This window comes from Acomys minous, assembly GCF_964271855.1.
Source record: "Acomys minous genome assembly, chromosome: 11".
In the NCBI taxonomy this organism is placed as follows: Eukaryota; Metazoa; Chordata; class Mammalia; order Rodentia; family Muridae; genus Acomys; species Acomys minous.
This window is the reverse complement of record NC_140492.1, coordinates 116,520,132-116,532,980: the sequence shown is the minus strand read 5'-3', so window position 1 is coordinate 116,532,980 and position 12,849 is coordinate 116,520,132. Positions and strand designations below refer to the sequence as shown.

Genomic DNA, 12,849 nt, shown 5'->3' with positions numbered 1-12,849 from the left:
CAAACACTTGCCCAGTCCTGAACTCCTTCCACCTTTTTGAATTTCTATACAAGTAAAATGGCCGTTCTGAAGCTATTTTATTACCAATTACATTTTTGTGCATCAAAAACAAACAAACAAAGAAACCATAGCTGGGCATGGTGGCACATGCCTATAATCCCAGCAGTTGGGAGGCAGAGGCAGGCGGATCTCTGTGAGTTTGACGCCAGCCTGGTCTACAAAGGGAGTCCATGACAGCCAAGGCTACACAGAGAAACTTTGTCTCGAAAAACAAAACAAAACAAAAAAGCAAAACATGACAGAGTTAAGACTAGAAAATTACATATATATCCTTTTTTATGACCCACCCTTCATCATCACCTAATATTTCTCATCCTTGTTCTCCTTTCTAAATGTTTTTAAAGAAAATATTTTATTTAGTTTTTAATCTATGTGCATTGGTGTGAAAGTATCAGATCTTGGAGTTACAGACAGTTGTGAGCTGCCGTGTGGGTGCTGGGAATTGAACTCGGGTCGTTTGGAAGAGCAGGCAGTGCTCTTAACCGCTGAGCCATCTCTCCAGCCCCTCCTTTCTAAATGTTATTCATACCCATGTGTACATTTGTTTGCATATATTCATATGCATGTATACATTATAGGCTAGGGTATAAATGTGATGGAGAACATACATTTTTATTTTCTTTCTGTGATTGGATATTGACTTTAATATTGAACATCGCAAGTCCCATCAATTTTCCTGTAGGTTTTATTTTTTTAATTGAAAATAATTTTTTCCCATACAATACATTCTGATCACGGTTACCCTCTCTCATCTCTCCTGGGACCCTCTTCACCTCTCCACCCTTCCAAATCCTTGCCTTGTTACCCTCTCCCAGGAAAACAAACAGGCAAATGAAAATGACAAATAAGTGAGAACAAAACAAAATGAGCAAATGCACACACATGCCTAAAAAAAGAAAATTAAAAAAGGGAACAGAGAAACAGCATGAAAAATGCATACATACTCTCACATGCACAGGTGCACATATGCATATGCACACAGGCATACGCACAGGCGCACACGCACAGGCACATACACAAGCAAAGACTAATAAGGTAGAAAATGGCCAAACAAAGCAATGTGAGCCAAAACATCTCAAAAATACCTTTGAGCTCATGCTATTTTGGCCCTCTACTGCTGGGCATGGGTCTGCCCTTAAGCGTGGTCTGTAAGCCCGCTAAGATGCCATTGGAGGAGCCAGTTTTTCCTTTGTGAGAGTTTGTAAATTAGAGTTAGCTTCTTGGTTGAGCGTCAGAGCTCCTGTCTACTTCTCCATCTTTGCTGGGACCCTGGTCTGGTTTGGACCTGATGTGGGCCGTGGCCATGCTGCCACTGTCTCTGTGAGCTCATTGTGCCTCAGCCATGTTCTGTGTGCATATCACTAGTTCTGACGTGTTGCCTGATAAACGCACCAGGCCAAAGCAACTTGTGAAAGAGCTTATAATAGTTAGAGTCTGTTAAAACAGAATGGTGGCATGGTGCCTGGAGCAGGAAGCTGAGCGCTATGGGGACATCCTCCTTAAAACCAACACACCTGGTCAATATCTTTATATAAGATATTTTTTAATGGCTATATTTGCAATCATACTAGGGGCCACCTGTGATGTGAGTGATAGCAAACATTAATGTTTATCAGGTATCATTATCAATACTGGGATTAATACTGTTTAGGATGTTTGAGGTTTACTGTAGTGGCAGAGAAATCTCTACTGGCTCTCATTTTTTTTTTTAAAATACATTTTTATTAATTTATACATATTACATCTCAGTTGTTAGCCCATCCCATGTATCCTCCCATTCCTCCCTTCCTCCCACTTCCCCCCTACTCCCCTCCCCTCCCCTAAGTCTGTGTCTGAGGGGGACCTCCTCCCCCTGAATATGCTCATACGGTATCAAGTCTCTCCTTGGTGACCTATTATCTTTCCTCTGAGTGCCACCAGGCATCTCCGTCCAAGGGACATGTTCAAATATGGGGCACCAGAGTTTGTGTGAAAGTTAGATCTCCTTCTCCACTCAACAGTGGAGAATGTCCATCGGCTAGTCCGGGTAGGGGTTCAAGGTTTTTACTGCCTATTTTTTCCTTGGCTGTTGCCACAGTTTGCGGAGGACCCCAGGGCCCAGACTCGCCTGTAGTTTTCCAGGACCCACTGGATCCTTCCATTTCCTCTTTCTCCCAGGCTTCTCACACCTAAAGTTTCAATAGGATGTCCTCCCCTCTTACCCACTATTCTGGTAGGTACAGTTTTTCATGGGGACGTACACCTTGGACTAGTGTCTCGATATAAGTGAGTATATACCATTTAGCTCTTTTTGCTTCTGTGTGAACTCACTCATTATGACAATTTCTAGTTCAATCCATTTGTCCACAAATTTTGGAAATTCCTTGTTTTTAATAGCTGAGTAGTATTCCATAGTGTAAATGTACCACAGTTTCTTTATCCATTCTTCTATAGAGGGACACGTAGGTTGTTTCCAAGTTCTGGCTATTATGAATAAGGCAGCTATGAACATGGTTGAGCATATGTCCCTGTTGTGTAGTAGTACATCCTCTGGGTATATTCCAAGGAGTGGAATAGCTGGGTCTTGAGGAAGCCCTATTCCCATTTTTCTGAGAAAGCACCAGATAGCTTTCCAAAGTGGTTGTACTAGTTTGCATTCCCACCAGCAATGCAGGAGTGTTCCTCTTTCTCCACACCCTCGCCAGCATGAGGTGTCAGTTGAGTTATTGATCTTACTGGCTCTCATTTTCTAACCACAGTATAGTGATTGGGCGGCTTTTATTTATTTTAAATGGGATATGTTTTGCATAATCTAAATATGTTGACTCATCACAGTTTACCATTTATTCACTGCAATTTTCTTTTGGGACACCATCTCATGTAAGCTAGACTTTCTCTGAGACACTAATCTCCTATGGGGTCCAGGCATATTCTGGGGTTACAGGCACGTGCTGCTGCTACATCTGTTTGTTCCTTAAAATCAGCCTTTGAGTTTGTGAGGACTGAAGCTCCGCCCCCTAAATTACTTTATTTAAATTTTAAAGCATTTCTACTAAAAGTCACTTGTATGGGGAAGTCTCACAATGAGGACGCACTGAGGACAATTGTAAATGAAAAGCCTCAACTTGTGTGAGGTGCGTTATAGCAAATCCTAATGTAAATGTCTATCAGATATTATTGTCAGTGTTGGGATCAAAAGGAACCATAACCAGGATTGGAAATAGTGACATTCTTTCAGTTTAAATGCAAATTGGGATTCTTCTTTTTTTCCCCCTAAGGGGGGAAAATGTGAGGATTGCCTATGTCTAAAAAGTCATTGAAACAGTCAGCCAGAGACAGCAAAGTAAATTCTTGACTTTGGATTACATGGGGTTTACTTAAAGCAACGGCTCTCAACCTGTAGGCCATGACCTCTTTGGCAAACCCTTATCTCGAATAATATATTATGATTCACAACGGTGGCAAAATTACAGTATGAAGTAGCAATGAAAATAATTTTATGGTTGGAGGGGGGGTCACCACCAAATGTGGGTGACTGTATTTAAAGGGGTCGCAGCATCAGGAAGGGCTGAGAATGGCTGATTTAAAGTGTGTGCGTAAAATGGGGCTTTTGAGGTGTGTGTCCCCTGGTTACGCATGCATCTCTGATTATTTAAATAACTACTGCTTCCCTTTCAACAACTCCAGAGCTGCAGCTTTGGAGCAGTTCAAATCTCTAGGTGCTGAACCCTTGGAGGTGGACCTGAAAGAGTCTGGCGAGGGCCAGGGAGGATATGCGAAGGAGATGTCCAAAGAGTTCATTGAAGCCGAAATGAAGCTCTTTGCTCAGCAATGCAAGGAGGTGGACATCCTTATCAGCACAGCGCTGATCCCAGGTACGCCACTTGGTTATCTTTTTTCTTTTTCTTTTCTTTTCTTTTTTGTGAGGCAGGGTTTCTCTGTGTAGCCTTGGCTGTCCTGGCCTCACTTTGTAGACCAGGCTGGCCTCGAACGCACAGAGATCCTCCTGCCTCTGCCTCCGGAGCGCTGGGATTACAGGTGTGCACACCACCGCCCAGCAGTAAATGGTTCTCTTTAAGGCATGAGTGATATCTTGAAATTTTAATGAGGGTTGCTTTACTTAGGGTTGCTATTGCTCAGATAAAATGCCATTATCCAAAGCGGCTTGAGAAGGAAAGGGTTTCCTTCAGCTTAGAACTCTCAGGTGACGCTCACTGATGCAATTCGGGGCAGGAGTTCAATCAAGGACGGAACCTGGAGGCAGGAACCGCAGCCGAGGCCATGGAGGAGTGCTGCTTCCTGGCTTGCTGCTCACGATTGCTCAGCTGGCTTCATTATGCAACACGGGACCACCTGCCCCGGGGGTGGCACCACCCACAATCAGCTGGGCCCTCCCACACCAAGCTGGCTTCATTATGCAACACGGGACCACCTGCCCCGCGGGTGGCACCACCCACAATCAGCTGGGCCCTCCCACACCAATCACTACTTAAAAAATGTTCCAGGTTCGAAAACCACCAGCTCAATGGGGTCTGTGTCACGGGCAACCACCACAGCCGAGCCTTCCGTTCTCGACCAAGGTCACCACTAGAACAGCACCACGTTGCTTGAGTGTTTGGGCTGCTACAGTGACAAAAAGGCAGTTATGTCAAGCTGCCACTCAGGGTTAAAAAGCTCGATTTTACTCTACAGTGATTTCAGGTGAAGAATTTCACACATCATTGCCCATGTTTGAATTTCTTTTAAGTGAATGTTTTTTGTGGTAGAAGTACTAGAAAAATGAAAAACTACACAATAACAGCAACAATAACAACAACAACAAAAACAACAACAAAAATCACTGTAGTCCCTGGCTACAGAAGTCATTAATAATATCAGATGAGTTCTTTCATGTAACTATGTTTACATTAATGTTTATATTATAGGTTATTTTTTATGTACAACATTCTGTTTATATGTGGTGTTGTTACTAGGTTTTCGATAAAGTCCTAATTTGTTTCTGTCCTTACTAGGTTTTTGATAAAGTGCTAATTTGTTTCTTTAAGACACTATGTTTTCATTGTAGAAGAGTACTGAAAAAAATATAAAGAATTAAAAATAAGTCAGAAATTCCATCAGAGATCACGACTAATATTTTTGTGATAGTGTCCATATGAAAAGGTGTTTATGTGTATATGTATGTATTTATGGGATTTCCAGGGAATGCTTTTATTTAAGAACATGGCACTTTTTCTTGTTTTTGTTTTGACATTGTGGGAAAGATTTATTTTATGTTTAATTACATGTATATAAATTAAATGCGTGTGCCTGTGTGTGTGTATCCCATGTGAGTACAGTGCCATGCAAGCCAGAGGAAGCCATTAAATTCCCTGGAGCTGGAGTCAGGGGCTATTGTGCTGGTACTCTGCCAAGAACAGTAAACACTGTTAACTACTGAGCCGTTTCCCCAGCCGTGGGGTGTTTGTTTTGCTCAACCAGATCACAAGGTCTAAGACTGCAGGGATATTTTTAAATCTTAATATTTTATACAATGTTTGTGCTGAATGCATACCATCAAACCAATAAGCATTTATTGATCAGTAAAGAGTGGTTTGGTTTGGATAGATTATAGAGTGAAGACATTTTCCCATCATGTATTACCTCTTCCCTCATCCTTTGCTTATTCTGTTGAACAATGAATACCGTGTTGCCTTTACTTTTTTTCTGCTTCCTGAGAGAAACCGAGTGAGACAGTGAGAACTTAAAGGGCCCACAGTTGCTAACGCTTGATTCTACTCAGGGAGCCTCCTCGTCTCTATATTAGAACTTATAATTTTCTCCTCATGACTATTTTGCCTGAGAAATTTTTATGTGAACCCAGGTATATAGCTGTACAAATCGAACATTTAGTATATGTGTAATTTGAGCATTTATTTTTTGAGCATATATTAAGATGAAAGAAAGCAAGTTGAAATACTAATGAAATGGATATGTTTGCTTGTTTTATACACAAAAGGATATTTGGACTGAATATTAGATACTACAGAATGCAGAACATTTTCTTTTCTTTTTTTTTCTTAAACAGCCTTTTGGAGATATTCTCTCACAGGTCTTTATTGTCAATTTTCACAAATACCCAACAGTACGAAATCAGTTCTAATAACAGCTTTGACAGAATTTAATAAGGCACAAGAAAACATGTAATTTGCACAGGCTAATTTACACATATGTACAGCTGAGAAGTGAATCTGGGGGATGCTACTTCCATCTGTAGCACTCAGAGAAAAATGGGGAAGATCAGTTACTAGCCATCAATAAACAATTCTAAACAGATTTTTCACATTCTCATCTTAAAATAAGCTTGCAGTGCCCTAAATATATTTTACGAGTTTGCAGAACATTTTCAATAGGTTTCCGAGTTGGTTGATATTTTCATTTTATATCACCAATTCTGAGAATACTGCTTTGCGTACATAGTACGTTGTAGAAAATGACAAAAGTTTGTTTAGGGTCATTCAGAAATTCATGTGAGTTCTGCCCTTTTTCCAAGCCAAGATTCATTTAGTTGTCTGTTTTGTTTGCTTGCTTTTTTTCGTTATGACTTCTGGAGTGGGCAGTGCTAGGAGCCGCCATGTAACAAGTGGCCAGTAGAGGGTGCTAAAACATCTACTACTCATGTGAGTGACAAAGCCTGGAAACTTGAACCAACTCAGACTCCTAATAAAGAAATGGTAGTCATTTTGAAGCAGCGCATAGCTTTGTTATTGGTTATAAATCTACGAGTGATATAACTCTAGACCTCTTAGGTAAGAAGACTGCCCTTTTGGGTCTACTCAAATAGCTTGTTCTGAGAGCGGGTCTTGTGTAGCCCGGGGGGGCTTTGAACTTGTGATCCTCCTGTTTCAGCCTCCTAAGTGTTGAGATTACCAGATTACAAATGGCCTTTATTAATAATTAATAAATAATAAATAAATTAATTAATTAATTTCTCCTCAATGTATTTTAGTAGAAGGTCAGTTGTGTGATCATCCTGAAGACGAGCTAGAGAGGTTTTGCTAATCTGTTCCACTGCACTTCCTGTCTTCTGAAGCCATGGCCTTCACGTTATACTTGCAGTTAGCCTGTGGTCAGTACATCATCATCGCAGAGTCTGCTCTCAAATGGCTGGCTTAAGTTCCTGCAAGTTAAAAAAGGGGAGGGGGAGCGGTGAAAACGTAATTAGTGTAGACAGTGCGTGGACTGAAATAGTCGTGGAAGGAGGTGGTTGCTGTGTTCCCTCTCCTGCATGGGGTGAGGAGTTAAAGGTGAGAATTTTGCTTAACCTGAGTAGCTTTGGGATAGGACACTTATGGTCTTAGCGGTGGTGAATGCAGAGGAGAAAGCGACCGAGCGCGCTGTCCCGTGAGATTTGCTGTGGCAGAAACTACCCCTTTTTACGTTGAAAATGTTTCCCGATAGTAACCCAACTAGAAACTGATGACCAGGGCTGGGGAGAATGCTTAGTGGGTGGGATGTCTGCTATGCAGCCTGAGTTTGGATTCCTGGCACTGGTGTGGTGACATTCCGGCACTGGTGTGGTGACATTCCGGCACTGGAGGGGAAGGTCAGAGATATGTGTATCCCGGAGGGTTGCTGGCAAATCAGTCTAGCCAAATGGCAGGATTAGTGAGAGACCGTGTCTCAGGAAAAAAAAAAAGTGGATGTATCCACAGGCACATATGAACAGATACATTTATATAACACATATGTATATGCACATGCATATACTTCACACACAAAATAAAAAAAATAACTATTCATGAAGACTGTGATTATATACCTTTCCTGATCTCCATTTCCTGTTTTAGGTCTTGCTCTTTTCAATGTAATGGTCCATAGTTCCTGAAAGGCCTGCCTTTCTCTCTCTCTCTCTCTCTCTCTCTCTCTCTCTCTCTCTCTCTCTCCCTCCTGTTCCTCCCTCCCTCCTTTCCTTTCCTTTTTTCTGGTCCAAATTTAGCTTTTGTTCCATTTATGTCTCACTAGTATCTACTGTCTGTTGTGCTGACCATGTATCGCCTCAAATGAGCCTAAGACACTTTTATGGCTTCACACATAGCACTTTGTCACCTTGACACACCATCCCTGCTCTTTTCTGCCTTTTGAAGCCCGACTCTGTTTAGTTGCCACTTCTTCTGCCGTGCCTACTGAGTGGCAGATACCAGTTTTCCTGTACTCATCTTCACATCATAGCAGTGCTTGGTCCCGTCCGCCTCCATTGCTCTCACCTCCTGTGAGCACAGGAGAACCGTGTGCTCCAACCTTCTCTGTCATGGCCGTGCTTGGCCTATGTCTTTATGCACAGTAGTGGCTTGGCAAATATCGCTCACCTCCCAAGCCTGGATGTCTTCCTTAGGTCTTGGATGGCGTGGCCACTTTTTATCCTTTCAAGGCTGCCTAAGGAAAGCTGGACAGAACACTCTGTTGGCTCACTTTTTAAAAAGGAACTCTGTAGAAGCTAATTTAAGACTGGAAACGTAATGTTCTTATGTTATTCAAAACTAGACCACATGCCCAGCCTGCAACTTGAGGTAGCTAGCTAGACCTTTCAGGGGCTGGAATCAGGAAGTAGTGGAGGGTGTTCAGGAACCGTCAAGTGTCTTGTCAGGAAGGAAGATCGTCATCAATATTAAATTATAGTGTCTTAGGGCATGCACACTTAGGCTTGCTTTTAGACTTGATCCCAGGTGGTGTGTTTTTGTGCTTGCATCAGGTAGGGTCTAAAAGATAACCTCTCATAGGCACTCAGGTCCTCCGAGACAGGGGAAAGGTTGGGAAGGAGATTTTTTCCTCTGATGGGGTTCCTCCCGAGATGTTGTCGCCTCTTGGAAGGTCCACATTGACTCAGCGTGTGAAGCTGCCTGTTTTTTCTCGAATACATCTTCCACAGACTAGAATAAACAGTCTGGGAAGACGACGTTTCATACCTGTGTTTTTAGGCAGGAGAATAAGGCAGTCTTAACTGACACTTGCTGGTGGAATTCCACTGAGGGGATTCTTGCTTTGAGAACTGCGTGGTGCTCTTCAAAAGCTAGAAGAGTTTATCATGAAGGGCCGCTCTTTCTCCTCAGTGCACATGATTTTCGGAGTCAAGACTCCATTGTGGAGGTCAGCGACTCCCAACATTTTGGAGCTTGTATTACTTTTTTTTTTTTGCTGACTGTCTGATGCATCCTTCCCTTCCATGTAGCTCATGACTCTATGGAACTTAAAAATACTGCTTGCAGGGCTGAAGAGACGGCTCAGTGTTTAAGAGCACTGTCTTCTCTTCCAGAGGTCTTGAGTTCAACTCCCAGCAACCACATGGTAACTCTTAGCCATCTATAATGAGATCTGGTGCCCTCTTCTGGTGTGCAGGCCCATATGTAGGTAGAAAGCTGTATATGTTATAAATAATAATAATAATAATAATAAAAGACTTTGGTTGCACACTACCACTTGTTATGAGAATTTTGAAAGACAGAGAAATACTGCTGTTACAACATCAGGGATTGGTAACCGCAGGCTGTCTACATACCTCTTGGTAGCTTTCAACACAGATAGGGCCACTTGTCATCAGAGACAGGATGCCAGAATTCTGGAGTTTTCTTTTGCCATTTGTCAGCCTTGACTTCTTAGGGTGTGTCTGACACACTTCGTGGATTGCTGAGCCATGGTTAACAAATGTTCTGTTAGAAAAGTTTATACCACAGAGTTACGTTCTGGTTTGGTCTGTTATTTCTCCGAAAGTATGTCGCAAGATGGAGGAATATTTTGCCTTTCACCTTGCCAGTCCCTGGGTTGAACGGGCAGAAGCTCTGGGGAAGAGCTACCATTAACGTCTTATCCTCACAACAGAGCGGTTCTGAATTACGTGTCCCTTCCCTGCCATCCAGTTCCCTTTTTTTCTTGTGAGGGCGGTCTGGCTCTAAATCCGCAGTCTTTGCTATCACACGTTAATCCCAGAGTGTGAAACTGTTGGTTGTTGTAGAAATCTACTTTCTGCCCACGTGGCAGCTCTCATTCCCACCACATGAGGGTTCAGAGTAAGTGTTGCTTACACCATGCTGCGGCCGTGAAGGTCCCTCCGGGCACTGTTGCTGTCTGAGGAGTGTGCGTGGGAGGCCTGCAAGTGTCACACAGCACTCTGCTTCCTGCTTCTTTTGCTGAGACAAGTCACATGGTCAGAGCCATCTGTGAAGGAAGCTACAGGTTTTTGCCTTGCTGTGCTCCCAGGTATATGACAACATTGGATTGGTTTGTTGAGCCTTCCATAGTAAAAATACAAACGACTGGGTAGCCCAGCCAGCAGAGGCTCATCTTTCCACTGCTTGTAGGTCTGGAAGTTTATGATCAAGTTGTTGGCAGGGTTGGTCTCTCCTGAGACTTTACTCCTTGGTTGAAGATGGCCACCTTCCTTAGGCCTCTGCTCTCTCTCCTCTGTGTGTGTGCATCCCTGGTGTCACTTTCTACACTTAACTTGTTCTTTAAGGACACCAGTAAAGTTAGGCTGAGGCTCTAGGTTAATTTAACATCTTTAACAGCTTTATGTCCAAATCTAGTCAGTGTCATAGGTATTCCTGTGGCTCAGGATATTAACACCTGCTCCCCCCGAATGTGTTAGAGTACTGTAGAGTGCAGTGGAACAGGAAAAAGGGGAGGAGGAAGAGAAGCGAGGGAAGTGAGACTGGGAAAATGCTGTCTCTGTGCACTTGTCCTCAGTGACCCGTTTTCTCTGAGAAGTCCACCTGTCTCCTATTTTCTCCCGTTCTCCCATGAGTCTACCAAGGGATTAATCTATCTGTTAGGTTGGTGCCCTCTGGATCCAGTCATTTCCCAAAATCCCATTAGCAATTAAACTCCAAATATGCAAGGCTATGGGGGATAGTTCATAACAGTGCTAAACTCTTGTTATGATGGATCTGTTCTCCTCCTCTGGCCAGGTCTCATGATTCAGGCTGGCCTTGCTTGACCTTTCTCTGTAGTTGGTGATTGGGTTGAGTTCCTGATCCTCCTGCCTTCCTCCCTCAGGTGCTAGGAGTACAGGCATATGCCACCACGCCCAGTTCATACCGAAATTTCTTAATATGTCAAACACCCATTGATGTTTGTACTGTTTTCCCTGCTGATTTTCAGTTTTCAGTGTTGGTAACACAGAGTATTGTATTGCATGTAATATTGTCCTTTGTAGTGCCTGTTGGTGATAAGTCTGGTTTGGTCTTAGGTGAACAGATTCTATAATTTATATTATGCATCTGTGAGTATGGAGTTAAATTTATCATGCTGTGTCAAGGCGGAAAGCTTTGGGAGCCTCTGCTCTGATGCTTCACAGGCCAGGAAGTTCGGAATTTCCCCATGATTGCACGCCATTGAGTAATTCCAGTAAATAGTTCTCTGTGCTCTTTGGGATCATTAGAAAAGCTTGGGGTTAATTTATTTCATGTTGGCGTCTTTTGTTCTTAGTAATTTTTGTGGCTTCTCTTTAATTCCTCTTCTCCCTTCTCCCCTCCCCCTCCCTTCCCTCTTCCCTCCCCTCTCTCCTTCACCCCCCCTTCCTTTCTTCTCTGCCTTTTCCCTCCCCACTTCTTGATCAAAGTTGCCTGTGCAGATTGGACTCTTTCCCTAATACGATAGACTCTGAGAATTTATTGATTTCAGATGATCGTGTTTGCCTTGGTTTATTCAGAGACCTACATTACAGAATCTTGCAGTAAGTAGTTAGTCTCTGTCATCTAGTTTAACCGAAGTGACTCTTTGAATTCAGCATTGGAGAGAAACCACAGGTATATCCTTTTGCTGTGTGTCCGTAAGTTGTTGAAGCTGTTTCTAGTTTCAGAATTTAGTGACTTTTCTGGTAGCTTCTAATTTGAATGCTTTCAAACTACATCCCAGTGTAAATGTATTGAGGAAATCATGATTATGAAAAGATTCTATACGTTCATCAACATTTCAAAATAAATTTAAGATGAGCAAATACTGGCCTCTGTCCGTGACCCCAGCACTTAGGGAAACACAGGCAGGAGAACCGGGTACCAGTTCAGTGCCATCTTTGGCTGCATAGCAAGTTTGAGTTCAGCCTGTGAGACTCTTGACCCAAACACTGTTTATATGAGTGACATCCATGTGTGCTTACATCAAAGACAAGTTGTCTGTAGAACGCACAGTCACATCTGTGGTACAACTAAGGGATTTGAGGAGGTCTTACATTAACCGGAAACACTCCTGTTCATCCCACACAATAGTTAGTTGAACAGAAAATGGCGTAATTAAAATATTCATGTGGCTTGTTTATTTATTTGGACCGTGAGGATTGAGGATTGAACCGAGAGCCTCTTGCACGCTAGGCAAGTGCTCTACCACTCAGCTACAGCCCTCGCCAGATGAAAGCGTTTAGCACTTTATTGCTTTTCTCACAAAGGACCCCCCACCCCCAATCTCTCAGTGCTCTTCTCAGTTAGCTCTGAACCCATGACAAATTAAAAAATAACTTAAAAACATCTTCTCTTTCGCGTTGCATCCCCTGCCACCACTCTCTCAGCTTCCCCTCCTCTCCCGCCATCTCTCCCAGATCCACTCTTCCTCCATTTCCCTTCTGATAAGAGCAGGCTTCCCCAGGATGTCAACCAAGTACAGCGTGGCAAGTCACGGCCAGACTAGGCCCAGACAAGGCTGGGGGAGGCAGCCCAGTGCAAGGTGCTTCTTCGGGGTTCCCTGGCTCCACCTCGTGTTTGGCTATGGGTCTCTGATCTGCTGCAGTCAGTTGTCGGGTGATAACTCTTTGAGGATAAGTGGGTAGGCACTGACCTGTGAGCAGAG

At 43.1% G+C, this 12,849-nt stretch overlaps 1 protein-coding gene across 3 annotated transcripts in view; it reads left to right on the top strand.

The window, feature by feature from the left end:
• NNT (nicotinamide nucleotide transhydrogenase) overlaps nt 1-12,849 on the top strand; it is a 97,187-nt gene that overhangs the window by 27,371 nt on the left and 56,967 nt on the right. For all 3 annotated transcript variants that reach the window (XM_084801395.1, XM_084801393.1, XM_084801394.1), the window contains exon 7: nt 3,727-3,914. In XM_084801395.1, the coding sequence (XP_084657521.1) occupies nt 3,727-3,914 (188 nt within the window). The remainder of the gene's footprint in view (nt 1-3,726; nt 3,915-12,849) is intronic.